Source organism: Hyperoodon ampullatus (genome assembly GCF_949752795.1).
Source record: "Hyperoodon ampullatus genome assembly, chromosome: 2".
NCBI classification, from domain to species: Eukaryota; Metazoa; Chordata; class Mammalia; order Artiodactyla; family Ziphiidae; genus Hyperoodon; species Hyperoodon ampullatus.
The window spans coordinates 151,974,802-151,991,613 of NC_136915.1; the positions used below are offsets into that span (position 1 = coordinate 151,974,802).

General features: G+C 53.4%; 3 protein-coding genes across 3 annotated transcripts; all 3 read left to right on the top strand.

Moving 5' to 3' along the window:
* Window positions 1–446: 446 nt before the first annotated feature.
* On the top strand, window positions 447–6,020 carry LOC307066387 (Golgi-associated RAB2 interactor protein 4-like; the record flags this gene model as incomplete). Its single annotated transcript, XM_079723529.1, has 2 exons — window positions 447–1,264; window positions 6,011–6,020. The coding sequence occupies 2 exons, from the start codon at window positions 447–449 to the stop codon at window positions 6,018–6,020; spliced, it is 828 nt and encodes a 275-aa protein (XP_079579655.1).
* Window positions 6,017–11,066, top strand: LOC307066395 (Golgi-associated RAB2 interactor protein 4-like; the record flags this gene model as incomplete). The annotated part of the gene is made up of 2 exons (XM_079723542.1): window positions 6,017–6,790; window positions 11,049–11,066. The coding sequence occupies 2 exons, from the start codon at window positions 6,017–6,019 to the stop codon at window positions 11,064–11,066; spliced, it is 792 nt and encodes a 263-aa protein (XP_079579668.1).
* Window positions 11,067–11,587: 521 nt separating this feature from the next.
* On the top strand, window positions 11,588–16,662 carry LOC307066404 (Golgi-associated RAB2 interactor protein 4-like; the record flags this gene model as incomplete). Its single annotated transcript, XM_079723553.1, has 2 exons — window positions 11,588–12,405; window positions 16,644–16,662. The coding sequence occupies 2 exons, from the start codon at window positions 11,588–11,590 to the stop codon at window positions 16,660–16,662; spliced, it is 837 nt and encodes a 278-aa protein (XP_079579679.1).
* Between the last annotated feature and the right edge of the window lie 150 nt (window positions 16,663–16,812).

Genomic DNA, 16,812 nt, shown 5'->3' on the forward strand with positions numbered 1-16,812 from the left:
AAGGGCTTTGTGACACTGATAGGTCACAAAGGGCATCAGAGGATAAATAGGCTGTGCCAGGGGGTTAGGCTGACAAAGTGGTTACTTCTCTCGCTAGGACGGAAGTTCACCACAGCCTCTTGGGGAGATAAAAACCCAGAAGCAGAAGTGAGGTGAGGCGGAGGGGGAGCCTACCGTACCTCTCGACACACTTGAAGAGAGTCAGCCTGGGCTCCAGGCGCCCTACAGCGTCCCCACTGTGATCATCTGTGCCCCTACCCACACCCCTGCCTCTGGGAGACCCTGAGGCAAACGTGGGGGCCTGTGGGGCGGGCTTGGAAGACCTGCCGTACGGCCGCCTGTGTGACGCAGGAGCATCGCAGCTCGCTCTTCTGCCAGTGAGGCCGAGGGAGGGAAGAGCCAGGGACCCGCCTTAACCGCGCTGCCTGTCGTGATCAAAGACAGCCATGAGTGGGGACTCTCTGCTCCCGTATCACACGGCCCGGAGCAGCACCTGGGTGGACCTGTTCAACACCACCACGGGGAAGCTGCAGCAGCAACTGCACAAGGGCGAATACCACATATTCAAGTACGCAGCAATATTCGAGAGCGACTTCATCCAGGTCACGAAGAGGGGAGAAGCGATTGACGTGCACAACTGGGGCGGCATGGTGACCATGGGCATCACATCCACCAGCCCCGTCCTCCCGCTCCCAGACATCATGCTGCTGGCCCGACGGGCCACCGGCTGTGAAAAGCACGCCGAGAGCAGCCCGGCCACCAAGGGCAAGAGCCACAAGGCTGCAAAGACCTTAGAGCTCACCAGGCTCCTTCCCTTGGAGTTCGTGAGGATCTCCACTCACAATCGTGAGAAACAACAGCTGCGCGTGAAGCTTGCCACTGGCCGCTGCTTCTACCTGCAGCTGTGTCCCCCTCTGGACGCGCGGGAAGACCTCTTCGCCGAGTGGGAACAGCTGATTGACCTCCTGCGACCACCAGTGGACAGTGAAAGCAACACCTATGCCGTTCCCGTCTGGGACCTGACCTGCGTGCCTGTGTTCGAGGAGGAGGAGGACGGGAGGAGCCCGGCCGTGGAGGATTTCCAAGGAAAGGGGCGTCAGGACCAGGTGAGCGTCAGCAGCCTCCACACGTGCCCTGAGGTGGCCGGGGCCACGTCTGCAGCTTTTGCGGGGGGCGAAGGGATCCAACTGGACTCCCACAAGCCCGATACCATGCCCGATGTGGCCACTGCGAAAGCAAAACCTACTACAGGGCTTGACAAAGCGTCCGCATCGCGGGCAACGACAAAGGTGGAGACAGCAGGGGTGGCAGGAGGCACCGCAGCGGGTGCTTTGAGCTCGGCAGTGATCAAGTCTCCTGCCGCTGAAGAGCAGAGCACGGCCATAGCAGCCACAGCCAGCGACGGGCCTGGAGGAAGCAAAACCAACATAGCCACTGGGGACACCGCCAGAACATCCCGGAGGAGCGGGAAAACGGCCTTGGCAGGTGCTGAGAACAATCCACAGTATGCTTCCAGCACGTCCACCAGCCTCTCCCCAGGGGCCGGCATGACTCTGGTCGGAGCAGAACCTACCAGCAAGACTGTCAAAGGAAGAGCCGACAAGGACGATGACGGGACCCTCGTCTCAAGCTTGCCACAGGAAGGCAAAGTGAGCGAACAGGATGGCAGCTCACAGAGAGTGTCCCAGGCCCACAAGGGAAGAAGAGAGAGGAGGGAGCACTGGGGAGAGGACAGAGCTCTTACGAGCCCCTCGCTCTGCAGTTCCGTGGAAAGCCACCACAAGGCAGCAGGGAGCAAGACAATCCCCAAAGCAGCTGGCCCGGGCTCAGGCGGCCGCAGAGCCACTAGAGATGACCAAAAGGCCAAAGGCCACGGCAGCCCGGGGGGCAGCGAGCAGGGCACTGCTCCCAAAGGCATCAGCCGTGCTCCCATCACCAGCGAGTCCAAGACCTCGCACAGATCGGGCAGGAGCTTATCTCCAGCGCGTTCGGGTCCCACCACCAACATACTCAGCAGGATCAGCTCTTGCTTCAGGAATATGAGAGCCAGACTTACAAAAAAGACAGTGGCCTCATCACGAAATAAACATGGGAGCATCCTGGCGAAGCCAGTGGAAGGGACCCGAATGGAGGCCATCACAGAGACAGCAGAGAGTGGCCAGGGGCTGGAAATCACTGGTGTCACATCTGAGACCATGGAGCCAGTGACCGTTGAAGCCCATCAATAGGAGCTGGGAGCTGCAAAGGGGACCAGGGCTCTGGGAAATACCCCTGGAGAGCCCATTTCAGCTTCCTTACTGCAATTTAAATAAAAAAACATACAGTCTGAGAATGCACGCAGTGTTTTGTCTGAATTTCTAGGTCCCGAAGCACAGCCGTAGCCTCACAGTGGATTCTGTGATGTCAGCTGTGCCACAGTCTTGAAACTCAGTGTCCAGGCAAGGGCAGCCCCACCTCACACTCATGCTCAGCGCCAACAGCAGTTGGCTTCCATCTGGCTTCCACTCCTTTCTGGCTTTGCCCCTCAGGGCCATGGCTCAAAGTCAGACTATGGTCTGGGAAGCTCTCCCTCACTATCCCCCTATTCTTTCTGTTTTGTTTTTGTTTTGTTTTGTTTTTTGCGGTACGCGGGCCACTCACTGTTGTGGCCTCTCCCGTCGCGGAGCACAGGCTCCGGACGAGCAGGCCCAGCGGCCATGGCTCACGGGCCCAGCTGCTCCGCGGCATGTGGGATCTTCCAGGACCGGGGCACGAACTCATGTTCCCTGCATCCGCAGGTGGACTCTCAACCACTGCGCCACCAGGGAATCCCCCCCTATTCTTTTTATAAACGCTTAATCCCCCTGAAGGTCTGTGAACAGAGCCAGAACAGGACTCATGTCCCCTCGGGCTATTCAGTGGACAGAAATAAGGGCGGCAGTATTAGCTAGCAATCAGAACAGCAAGCACTCTCATCTAGACTTAGCCGTTCCCTGCCCAGGTATATACCCTGGAGAAACACACATGTTCTAAGAAACAACTCTGAGAATGTTTAGAGCAAAAATAACTTAACAGCAAAACACGGGAAACAGCCCAAATTTCCATCCGCAGAATTCATACAGCAGGATAGGATGAGATTGGAATATTCAATAGTGAAAAATAAATGAGCTACACACATTAGCATAGATCAACTTCTCATGATTTTTAAAAACATCAAAAGAATGGGATACAGTTCCACTCATGGAACCATTCTGAAACAAGCTCAAACAACAGATTGCATAGGGTACATGTTTAAAACAACGGTAGCTAAAAATGAGGGAAGAGTAAACACAAAATTGAGGACAGTTTTCTCTAGGGTGGAAAGGCTAGGTCAAGGAGGTGGACACAAGGCTGTTAGTGCTGCTGGGAATTGTTCTGTCTCTTAAGCAAGATGGTAGGTACACAGGTGTTGTATTTTTCACATTTTACTAACTCTGAAATCAGGATGGTCCTACAATCACCATGGCAGTTGTGATGAAGTTATTGCCAATGCCTTTCTCTTTTTTTCACTTTTATTTATGCACAAAAGTGATGTCAGAAAGGCTTGGCATCTTTAAATTACATTTATTTAAGGTAAAGTACAAGAACACTTGTTTGGTTATTAGGAAAAGAAGGAACGATATGCCTATTTTACAGATGAGAACACTGAGGCTCAGAGAAGGTAACCTGCTCCAGTTGCACAATGGGATCTTTGCAGAACGGTGATCCACCAGCCCACTTCTCTATGCAAAGCCCTGTCTGTCTGTAGTTTAAGAAGGAAGCAAGCAAACAAGCCTGAGATAGGACCAGCACAAGAACCCGAGGCACCACCATTCTTACCATCATGTTCCAAAACTACAGAGATGAGCATCAATTTTACTAGATTGAGGGGAGGGAGGGGTGGGGGCTGGGAGCCGGTTTTCGAACTTCAGTGAGCTCACAGCTCTTAGCTGGCCTTATCTCGAGAGCATCCAGTCCACCCTTGAGCTGTGTCTGGCTCCCACGCTTCTACCTCTAGCCTCTGGCATGACCCGGGCTGCGGCCAGAAACAGGCTCCCACCTGGAATTCCAGCGTTCACTCCTGGAACGTCCAGCGTCCAGTCCTCCTCCAGCCACTAATTCAACTTTTGAATGCCCTGCTCAGAAGGGTTTCTCCACACCAAACCTGCAGGCACTTTTTTCTTCTGGGGCTCCAAAACCAAATCCTTAAACCTCACACGAGGGAGAGTATTTGTTAGGTCAGAGCATCCTTGTTGATTGGACCTACAGTTTGTGACTTCCACAGACCTCATCACGGGAGGCTGGGGAGAGGTCTCTTCTGTTGGTGGACGGAATGGTGGGCACTTGGTGGGGAGCACTGATGAGAAAGGGAGCCAGCCCAACACCTACACATGTGCACTGTTTCCCCTGGCCAAACAAGGTTCCTGACCCCAGAATTAACCCAGAGTTTCCGAGAAGACTAGGAGCTGCAGGGAGCCGCAATTAATGCTTTACTCTCCACCAGCTTTTCCTTGGACCCAAGGAGGAGAAGTTACAAAAAGATCACATCACACTCCTTTGATCTTATGATTTCCACACAGGCAAGTGCAGGGAAACACTAGTCTGAAGGAAGAAAATGCATTAAAAACACGTGCATAGGGACTTCGCTGGTGGCGCAGTGGTTAAGAATCCGCCTGCCGACGCGGGGGACCCGGGTTCGAGCCCTGGTCCACGAAGATCCCACATGCCACGGAGCAACTAAACCCGTGCGCCACAACTACCGAGGCCCGCACGCCTAGAGCCCGTGCTCCCCAACAAGAGAAGCCAAAAATAAATAATAAAATAAATTTACAGAAAAAAAAAAAACACGTGCACAGCCCTTAGCTGTTTATAAAGTTCTTGAATGTGTGTGCCCCCTTCCGATTCTCACGTCTTTCCATTTTGCAGATAAGCAAACAGAAGTTCAGAGCATTTAAAGGACTTGCTCAAGGTGGCAGGTGATGGTGCAGAGAGGGAGCTACCTCGGTGCAACAACTTTCAGACAGTGTGCCACCCCGGTCCCGCACAGAGGTACACAGATGGTGGAGGAGACAGGACAGCACGAGTAATGATCACAACTCTGAGTGACAAAGACAATGAGAGGCGTGTGTTTGGGGACTGGATCTATTCAGAGGAGGGGGTCTGGGGCATGGGAAGGAGTTCTGGGTTAGGGAAGGCTTCACAGGGGAATTGGCACTCACCATCGTCCACGTTTACTGAGATTTTATGAAAGGACAGACTAAGGACCGCCACTGCCAACTCTGCCTTATTCGATACAATTAAACCATGAGCTTAAATGGTTCAAATTGATCCCATCATCTTACATTCCTATAGATTTCATCCAGTAGCTGAATTTGGGGGAGGAAAAGAAAAAGGACCCACACAAAACTTTCCCACTTGAAGACATTTTTTATTTTGGTAACGCACCTGAGTCCCTGGCAGGATGGGCCTGTCCTCCGCGGGGGCAATGGGGTGTTTGAGAGAGGATGGGGGCCCTGCCCTGAGGGGGCAGCTGGGGGATGAGGCAAAGGGCTTTGTGACAGTGATAGGTCACAAAGGGCTTTGTGACACTGATAGGTCACAAAGGGCATCAGAGGATAAATAGGCTGTGCCAGGGGGTTAGGCTGACAAAGTGGTTACTTCTCTCGCTAGGACGGAAGTTCACTACAGCCTCTTGGGGAGATAAAAACCCAGAAGCAGAAGTGAGGTGAGGCGGAGGGGGAGCCTACCGTACCTCTCGACACACTTGAAGAGAGTCAGCCTGGGCTCCAGGCGCCCTACAGCGTCCCCACTGTGATCATCTGTGCCCCTACCCACACCCCTGCCTCTGGGAGACCCTGAGGCAAACGTGGGGGCCTGTGGGGCGGGCTTGGAAGACCTGCCGTACGGCCGCCTGTGTGACGCAGGAGCATCGCAGCTCGCTCTTCTGCCAGTGAGGCCGAGGGAGGGAAGAGCCAGGGACCCGCCTTAACCGCGCTGCCTGTCGTGATCAAAGACAGCCATGAGTGGGGACTCTCTGCTCCCGTATCACACGGCCCGGAGCAGCACCTGGGTGGACCTGTTCAACACCACCACGGGGAAGCTGCAGCAGCAACTGCACAAGGGCGAATACCACATATTCAAGTACGCAGCAATATTCGAGAGCGACTTCATCCAGGTCACGAAGAGGGGAGAAGCGATTGACGTGCACAACTGGGGCGGCATGGTGACCATGGGCATCACATCCACCAGCCCCGTCCTCCCGCTCCCAGACATCATGCTGCTGGCCCGACGGGCCACCGGCTGTGAAAAGCACACCGAGCGCAGCCCGGCCACCAAGGGCAAGAGCCACAAGGCTGCAAAGACCTTAGAGCTCACCAGGCTCCTTCCCTTGGAGTTCGTGAGGATCTCCACTCACAATCGTGAGAAACAACAGCTGCGCGTGAAGCTTGCCACTGGCCGCTGCTTCTACCTGCAGCTGTGTCCCCCTCTGGACGCGCGGGAAGACCTCTTCGCCGAGTGGGAACAGCTGATTGACCTCCTGCGACCACCAGTGGACAGTGAAAGCAACACCTATGCCGTTCCCGTCTGGGACCTGACCTGCGTGCCTGTGTTCGAGGAGGAGGAGGACGGGAGGAGCCCGGCCGTGGAGGATTTCCAAGGAAAGGGGCGTCAGGACCAGGTGAGCGTCAGCAGCCTCCACACGTGCCCTGAGGTGGCCGGGGCCACGTCTGCAGCTTTTGCGGGGGGCGAAGGGATCCAACTGGACTCCCACAAGCCCGATACCATGCCCGATGTGGCCACTGCGAAAGCAAAACCTACTACAGGGCTTGACAAAGCGTCCGCATCGCGGGCAACGACAAAGGTGGAGACAGCAGGGGTGGCAGGAGGCACCGCAGCGGGTGCTTTGAGCTCGGCAGTGATCAAGTCTCCTGCCGCTGAAGAGCAGAGCACGGCCATAGCAGCCACAGACAGCGACGGGCCTGGAGGAAGCAAAACCAACATAGCCACTGGGGACACCGCCAGAACATCCCGGAGGAGCGGGAAAACGGCCTTGGCAGGTGCTGAGAACAATCCACAGTATGCTTCCAGCACGTCCACCAGCCTCTCCCCAGGGGCCGGCATGACTGTGGTCGGAGCAGAACCTACCAGCAAGACTGTCAAAGGAAGAGCCGACAAGGACGATGACGGGACCCTCGTCTCAAGCTTGCCACAGGAAGGCAAAGTGAGCGAACAGGATGGCAGCTCACAGAGAGTGTCCCAGGCCCACAAGGGAAGAAGAGAGAGGAGGGAGCACTGGGGAGAGGACAGAGCTCTTACGAGCCCCTCGCTCTGCAGTTCCGTGGAAAGCCACCACAAGGCAGCAGGGAGCAAGACAATCCCCAAAGCAGCTGGCCCGGGCTCAGGCGGCCGCAGAGCCACTAGAGATGACCAAAAGGCCAAAGGCCACGGCAGCCCGGGGGGCAGCGAGCAGGGCACTGCTCCCAAAGGCATCAGCCGTGCTCCCATCACCAGCGAGTCCAAGACCTCGCACAGATCGGGCAGGAGCTTATCTCCAGCGCGTTCGGGTCCCACCACCAACATACTCAGCAGGATCAGCTCTTGCTTCAGGAATATGAGAGCCAGACTTACAAAAAAGACAGTGGCCTCATCACGAAATAAACATGGGAGCATCCTGGCGAAGCCAGTGGAAGGGACCCGAATGGAGGCCATCACAGAGACAGCAGAGAGTGGCCAGGGGCTGGAAATCACTGGTGTCACATCTGAGACCATGGAGCCAGTGACCGTTGAAGCCCATCAATAGGAGCTGGGAGCTGCAAAGGGGACCAGGGCTCTGGGAAATACCCCTGGAGAGCCCATTTCAGCTTCCTTACTGCAATTTAAATAAAAAAACATACAGTCTGAGAATGCACGCAGTGTTTTGTCTGAATTTCTAGGTCCCGAAGCACAGCCGTAGCCTCACAGTGGATTCTGTGATGTCAGCTGTGCCACAGTCTTGAAACTCAGTGTCCAGGCAAGGGCAGCCCCACCTCACACTCATGCTCAGCGCCAACAGCAGTTGGCTTCCATCTGGCTTCCACTCCTTTCTGGCTTTGCCCCTCAGGGCCATGGCTCAAAGTCAGACTATGGTCTGGGAAGCTCTCCCTCACTATCCCCCTATTCTTTCTGTTTTGTTTTTGTTTTGTTTTGTTTTTTGCGGTACGCGGGCCACTCACTGTTGTGGCCTCTCCCGTCGCGGAGCACAGGCTCCGGACGAGCAGGCCCAGCGGCCATGGCTCACGGGCCCAGCTGCTCCGCGGCATGTGGGATCTTCCAGGACCGGGGCACGAACTCATGTTCCCTGCATCCGCAGGTGGACTCTCAACCACTGCGCCACCAGGGAATCCCCCCCTATTCTTTTTATAAACGCTTAATCCCCCTGAAGGTCTGTAAACAGAGCCAGAACAGGACTCATGTCCCCTCGGGCTATTCAGTGGACAGAAATAAGGGCGGCAGTATTAGCTAGCAATCAGAACAGCAAGCACTCTCATCTAGACTTAGCCGTTCCCTGCCCAGGTATATACCCTGGAGAAACACACATGTTCTAAGAAACAACTCTGAGAATGTTTAGAGCAAAAATAACTTAACAGCAAAACACGGGAAACAGCCCAAATTTCCATCCGCAGAATTCATACAGCAGGATAGGATGAGATTGGAATATTCAATAGTGAAAAATAAATGAGCTACACACATTAGCATAGATCAACTTCTCATGATTTTTAAAAACATCAAAAGAATGGGATACAGTTCCACTCATGGAACCATTCTGAAACAAGCTCAAACAACAGATTGCATAGGGTACATGTTTAAAACAACGGTAGCTAAAAATGAGGGAAGAGTAAACACAAAATTGAGGACAGTTTTCTCTAGGGTGGAAAGGCTAGGTCAAGGAGGTGGACACAAGGCTGTTAGTGCTGCTGGGAATTGTTCTGTCTCTTAAGCAAGATGGTAGGTACACAGGTGTTGTATTTTTCACATTTTACTAACTCTGAAATCAGGATGGTCCTACAATCACCATGGCAGTTGTGATGAAGTTATTGCCAATGCCTTTCTCTTTTTTTCACTTTTATTTATGCACAAAAGTGATGTCAGAAAGGCTTGGCATCTTTAAATTACATTTATTTAAGGTAAAGTACAAGAACACTTGTTTGGTTATTAGGAAAAGAAGGAACGATATGCCTATTTTACAGATGAGAACACTGAGGCTCAGAGAAGGTAACCTGCTCCAGTTGCACAATGGGATCTTTGCAGAACGGTGATCCACCAGCCCACTTCTCTATGCAAAGCCCTGTCTGTCTGTAGTTTAAGAAGGAAGCAAGCAAACAAGCCTGAGATAGGACCAGCACAAGAACCCGAGGCACCACCATTCTTACCATCATGTTCCAAAACTACAGAGATGAGCATCAATTTTACTAGATTGAGGGGAGGGAGGGGTGGGGGCTGGGAGCCGGTTTTCGAACTTCAGTGAGCTCACAGCTCTTAGCTGGCCTTATCTCGAGAGCATCCAGTCCACCCTTGAGCTGTGTCTGGCTCCCACGCTTCTACCTCTAGCCTCTGGCATGACCCGGGCTGCGGCCAGAAACAGGCTCCCACCTGGAATTCCAGCGTTCACTCCTGGAACGTCCAGCGTCCAGTCCTCCTCCAGCCACTAATTCAACTTTTGAATGCCCTGCTCAGAAGGGTTTCTCCACACCAAACCTGCAGGCACTTTTTTCTTCTGGGGCTCCAAAACCAAATCCTTAAACCTCACACGAGGGAGAGTATTTGTTAGGTCAGAGCATCCTTGTTGATTGGACCTACAGTTTGTGACTTCCACAGACCTCATCACGGGAGGCTGGGGAGAGGTCTCTTCTGTTGGTGGACGGAATGGTGGGCACTTGGTGGGGAGCACTGATGAGAAAGGGAGCCAGCCCAACACCTACACATGTGCACTGTTTCCCCTGGCCAAACAAGGTTCCTGACCCCAGAATTAACCCAGAGTTTCCAAGAAGACTAGGAGCTGCAGGGAGCCGCAATTAATGCTTTACTCTCCACCAGCTTTTCCTTGGACCCAAGGAGGAGAAGTTACAAAAAGATCACATCACACTCCTTTGATCTTATGACTTCCACACAGGCAAGTGCAGGGAAACACTAGTCTGAAGGAAGAAAATGCATTAAAAACACGTGCATAGGGACTTCGCTGGTGGCGCAGTGGTTAAGAATCCGCCTGCCGACGCGGGGGACCCGGGTTCGAGCCCTGGTCCAGGAAGATCCCACATGCCACGGAGCAACTAAACCCGTGCGCCACAACTACCGAGGCCCGCACGCCTAGAGCCCGTGCTCCCCAACAAGAGAAGCCAAAAATAAATAATAAAATAAATTTACAGAAAAAAAAAAAAACACGTGCACAGCCCTTAGCTGTTTATAAAGTTCTTGAATGTGTGTGCCCCCTTCCGATTCTCACGTCTTTCCATTTTGCAGATAAGCAAACGGAAGTTCAGAGCATTTAAAGGACTTGCTCAAGGTGGCAGGTGATGGTGCAGAGAGGGAGCTACCTCGGTGCAACAACTTTCAGACAGTGTGCCACCCCGGTCCCGCACAGAGGTACACAGATGGTGGAGGAGACAGGACAGCACGAGTAATGATCACAACTCTGAGTGACAAAGACAATGAGAGGCGTGTGTTTGGGGACTGGATCTATTCAGAGGAGGGGGTCTGGGGCATGGGAAGGAGTTCTGGGTTAGGGAAGGCTTCACAGGGGAATTGGCACTCACCATCGTCCACGTTTACTGAGATTTTATGAAAGGACAGACTAAGGACCGCCACTGCCAACTCTGCCTTATTCGATACAATTAAACCATGAGCTTAAATGGTTCAAATTGATCCCATCATCTTACATTCCTATAGATTTCATCCAGTAGCTGAATTTGGGGGAGGAAAAGAAAAAGGACCCACACAAAACTTTCCCACTTGAAGACATTTTTTATTTTGGTAACGCACCTGAGTCCCTGGCAGGATGGGCCTGTCCTCCGCAGGGGCAATGGGGTGTTTGAGAGAGGATGGGGGCCCTGCCCTGAGGGGGCAGCTGGGGGATGAGGCAAAGGGCTTTGTGACAGTGATAAGTCACAAAGGGCTTTGTGACACTGATAGGTCACAAAGGGCATCAGAGGATAAATAGGCTGTGCCAGGGGGTTAGGCTGACAAAGTGGTTACTTCTCTCGCTAGGACGGAAGTTCACCACAGCCTCTTGGGGAGATAAAAACCCAGAAGCAGAAGTGAGGTGAGGCGGAGGGGGAGCCTACCGTACCTCTCGACACACTTGAAGAGAGTCAGCCTGGGCTCCAGGCGCCCTACAGCGTCCCCACTGTGATCATCTGTGCCCCTACCCACACCCCTGCCTCTGGGAGACCCTGAGGCAAACGTGGGGGCCTGTGGGGCGGGCTTGGAAGACCTGCCGTACGGCCGCCTGTGTGACGCAGGAGCATCGCAGCTCGCTCTTCTGCCAGTGAGGCCGAGGGAGGGAAGAGCCAGGGACCCGCCTTAACCGCGCTGCCTGTCGTGATCAAAGACAGCCATGAGTGGGGACTCTCTGCTCCCGTATCACACGGCCCGGAGCAGCACCTGGGTGGACCTGTTCAACACCACCACGGGGAAGCTGCAGCAGCAACTGCACAAGGGCGAATACCACATATTCAAGTACGCAGCAATATTCGAGAGCGACTTCATCCAGGTCACGAAGAGGGGAGAAGCGATTGACGTGCACAACTGGGGCGGCATGGTGACCATGGGCATCACATCCACCAGCCCCGTCCTCCCGCTCCCAGACATCATGCTGCTGGCCCGACGGGCCACCGGCTGTGAAAAGCACGCCGAGCGCAGCCCGGCCACCAAGGGCAAGAGCCACAAGGCTGCAAAGACCTTAGAGCTCACCAGGCTCCTTCCCTTGGAGTTCGTGAGGATCTCCACTCACAATCGTGAGAAACAACAGCTGCGCGTGAAGCTTGCCACTGGCCGCTGCTTCTACCTGCAGCTGTGTCCCCCTCTGGACGCGCGGGAAGACCTCTTCGCCGAGTGGGAACAGCTGATTGACCTCCTGCGACCACCAGTGGACAGTGAAAGCAACACCTATGCCGTTCCCGTCTGGGACCTGACCTGCGTGCCTGTGTTCGAGGAGGAGGAGGACGGGAGGAGCCCGGCCGTGGAGGATTTCCAAGGAAAGGGGCGTCAGGACCAGGTGAGCGTCAGCAGCCTCCACACGTGCCCTGAGGTGGCCGGGGCCACGTCTGCAGCTTTTGCGGGGGGCGAAGGGATCCAACTGGACTCCCACAAGCCCGATACCACGCCCGATGTGGCCACTGCGAAAGCAAAACCTACTACAGGGCTTGACAAAGCGTCCGCATCGCGGGCAACGACAAAGGTGGAGACAGCAGTGGTGGCAGGAGGCACCGCAGCGGGTGCTTTGAGCTCGGCAGTGATCAAGTCTCCTGCCGCTGAAGAGCAGAGCACGGCCATAGCAGCCACAGCCAGCGACGGGCCTGGAGGAAGCAAAACCAACATAGCCACTGGGGACACCGCCAGAACATCCCGGAGGAGCGGGAAAACGGCCTTGGCAGGTGCTGAGAACAATCCACAGTATGCTTCCAGCACGTCCACCAGCCTCTCCCCAGGGGCCGGCATGACTCTGGTCGGAGCAGAACCTACCAGCAAGACTGTCAAAGGAAGAGCCGACAAGGACGATGACGGGACCCTCGTCTCAAGCTTGCCACAGGAAGGCAAAGTGAGCGAACAGGATGGCAGCTCACAGAGAGTGTCCCAGGCCCACAAGGGAAGAAGAGAGAGGAGGGAGCACTGGGGAGAGGACAGAGCTCTTACGAGCCCCTCGCTCTGCAGTTCCGTGGAAAGCCACCACAAGGCAGCAGGGAGCAAGACAATCCCCAAAGCAGCTGGCCCGGGCTCAGGCGGCCGCAGAGCCACTAGAGATGACCAAAAGGCCAAAGGCCACGGCAGCCCGGGGGGCAGCGAGCAGGGCACTGCTCCCAAAGGCATCAGCCGTGCTCCCATCACCAGCGAGTCCAAGACCTCGCACAGATCGGGCAGGAGCTTATCTCCAGCGCGTTCGGGTCCCACCACCAACATACTCAGCAGGATCAGCTCTTGCTTCAGGAATATGAGAGCCAGACTTACAAAAAAGACAGTGGCCTCATCACGAAATAAACATGGGAGCATCCTGGCGAAGCCAGTGGAAGGGACCCGAATGGAGGCCATCACAGAGACAGCAGAGAGTGGCCAGGGGCTGGAAATCACTGGTGTCACATCTGAGACCATGGAGCCAGTGACCGTTGAAGCCCATCAATAGGAGCTGGGAGCTGCAAAGGGGACCAGGGCTCTGGGAAATACCCCTGGAGAGCCCATTTCAGCTTCCTTACTGCAATTTAAATAAAAAAACATACAGTCTGAGAATGCACGCAGTGTTTTGTCTGAATTTCTAGGTCCCGAAGCACAGCCGTAGCCTCACAGTGGATTCTGTGATGTCAGCTGTGCCACAGTCTTGAAACTCAGTGTCCAGGCAAGGGCAGCCCCACCTCACACTCATGCTCAGCGCCAACAGCAGTTGGCTTCCATCTGGCTTCCACTCCTTTCTGGCTTTGCCCCTCAGGGCCATGGCTCAAAGTCAGACTATGGTCTGGGAAGCTCTCCCTCACTATCCCCCTATTCTTTCTGTTTTGTTTTTGTTTTGTTTTGTTTTTTGCGGTACGCGGGCCACTCACTGTTGTGGCCTCTCCCGTCGCGGAGCACAGGCTCCGGACGAGCAGGCCCAGCGGCCATGGCTCACGGGCCCAGCTGCTCCGCGGCATGTGGGATCTTCCAGGACCGGGGCACGAACTCATGTTCCCTGCATCCGCAGGTGGACTCTCAACCACTGCGCCACCAGGGAATCCCCCCCTATTCTTTTTATAAACGCTTAATCCCCCTGAAGGTCTGTGAACAGAGCCAGAACAGGACTCATGTCCCCTCGGGCTATTCAGTGGACAGAAATAAGGGCGGCAGTATTAGCTAGCAATCAGAACAGCAAGCACTCTCATCTAGACTTAGCCGTTCCCTGCCCAGGTATATACCCTGGAGAAACACACATGTTCTAAGAAACAACTCTGAGAATGTTTAGAGCAAAAATAACTTAACAGCAAAACACGGGAAACAGCCCAAATTTCCATCCGCAGAATTCATACAGCAGGATAGGATGAGATTGGAATATTCAATAGTGAAAAATAAATGAGCTACACACATTAGCATAGATCAACTTCTCATGATTTTTAAAAACATCAAAAGAATGGGATACAGTTCCACTCATGGAACCATTCTGAAACAAGCTCAAACAACAGATTGCATAGGGTACATGTTTAAAACAACGGTAGCTAAAAATGAGGGAAGAGTAAACACAAAATTGAGGACAGTTTTCTCTAGGGTGGAAAGGCTAGGTCAAGGAGGTGGACACAAGGCTGTTAGTGCTGCTGGGAATTGTTCTGTCTCTTAAGCAAGATGGTAGGTACACAGGTGTTGTATTTTTCACATTTTACTAACTCTGAAATCAGGATGGTCCTACAATCACCATGGCAGTTGTGATGAAGTTATTGCCAATGCCTTTCTCTTTTTTTCACTTTTATTTATGCACAAAAGTGATGTCAGAAAGGCTTGGCATCTTTAAATTACATTTATTTAAGGTAAAGTACAAGAACACTTGTTTGGTTATTAGGAAAAGAAGGAACGATATGCCTATTTTACAGATGAGAACACTGAGGCTCAGAGAAGGTAACCTGCTCCAGTCGCACAATGGGATCTTTGCAGAACGGTGATCCACCAGCCCACTTCTCTATGCAAAGCCCTGTCTGTCTGTAGTTTAAGAAGGAAGCAAGCAAACAAGCCTGAGATAGGACCAGCACAAGAACCCGAGGCACCACCATTCTTACCATCATGTTCCAAAACTACAGAGATGAGCATCAATTTTACTAGATTGAGGGGAGGGAGGGGTGGGGGCTGGGAGCCGGTTTTCGAACTTCAGTGAGCTCACAGCTCTTAGCTGGCCTTATCTCGAGAGCATCCAGTCCACCCTTGAGCTGTGTCTGGCTCCCACGCTTCTACCTCTAGCCTCTGGCATGACCCGGGCTGCGGCCAGAAACAGGCTCCCACCTGGAATTCCAGCGTTCACTCCTGGAACGTCCAGCGTCCAGTCCTCCTCCAGCCACTAATTCAACTTTTGAATGCCCTGCTCAGAAGGGTTTCTCCACACCAAATCTGCAGGCACTTTTTTCTTCTGGGGCTCCAAAACCAAATCCTTAAACCTCACATGAGGGAGAGTATTTCTTAGGTCAGAGCATCCTTGTTGATTGGACCTACAGTTTGTGACTTCCACAGACCTCATCACGGGAGGCTGGGGAGAGGTCTCTTCTGTTGGTGGACGGAATGGTGGGCACTTGGTGGGGAGCATTGATGAGAAAGGGAGCCAGCCCAACACCTACACATGTGCACTGTTTCCCCTGGCCAAACAAGGTTCCTGACCCCAGAATTAACCCAGAGTTTCCGAGAAGACTAGGAGCTGCAGGGAGCCGCAATTAATGCTTTACTCTCCACCAGCTTTTCCTTGGACCCAAGGAGGAGAAGTTACAAAAAGATCACATCACGCTCCTTTGATCTTATGACTTCCACACAGGCAAGTGCAGGGAAACACTAGTCTGAAGGAAGAAAATGCATTAAAAACACGTGCATAGGGACTTCGCTGGTGGCGCAGTGGTTAAGAATCCGCCTGCCGACACGGGGGACCCGGGTTCGAGCCCTGGTCCACGAAGATCCCACATGCCACGGAGCAACTAAGCCCGTGCGCCACAACTACCGAGGCCCGCACGCCTAGAGCCCGTGCTCCCCAACAAGAGAAGCCAAAAATAAATAATAAAATAAATTTACAGAAAAAAAAAAAAAACACGTGCACAGCCCTTAGCTGTTTATAAAGTTCTTGAATGTGTGTGCCCCCTTCCGATTCTCACGTCTTTCCATTTTGCAGATAAGCAAACGGAAGTTCAGAGCATTTAAAGGACTTGCTCAAGGTGGCAGGTGATGGTGCAGAGAGGGAGCTACCTCGGTGCAACAACTTTCAGACAGTGTGCCACCCCGGTCCCGCACAGAGGTACACAGATGGTGGAGGAGACAGGACAGCACGAGTAATGATCACAACTCTGAGTGACAAAGACAATGAGAGGCGTGTGTTTGGGGACTGGATCTATTCAGAGGAGGGGGTCTGGGGCATGGGAAGGAGTTCTGGGTTAGGGAAGGCTTCACAGGGGAATTGGCACTCACCATCGTCCACGTTTACTGAGATTTTATGAAAGGACAGACTAAGGACCGCCACTGCCAACTCTGCCTTATTCGATACAATTAAACCATGAGCTTAAATGGTTCAAATTGATCCCATCATCTTACATTCCTATAGATTTCATCCAGTAGCTGAATTTGGGGGAGGAAAAGAAAAAGGACCCACACAAAACTTTCCTACTTGAAGACATTTTTTATTTTGGTAACGCACCCGAGTCCCTGGCAGGATGGGCCTGTCCTCCGCGGGGGCAATGGGGTGTTTGAGAGAGGATGGGGGCCCTGCCCTGAGGGGGCAGCTGGGGGATGAGGCAAAGGGCTTTGTGACAGTGATAGGTCACAAAGGGCTTTGTGACACTGATAGGTCACAAAAGGCATCAGAGGATAAATAGGCTGTGCCAGGGTAGGTTAGGCTGACAAAGTGGTTACTTCTCTCGCTAG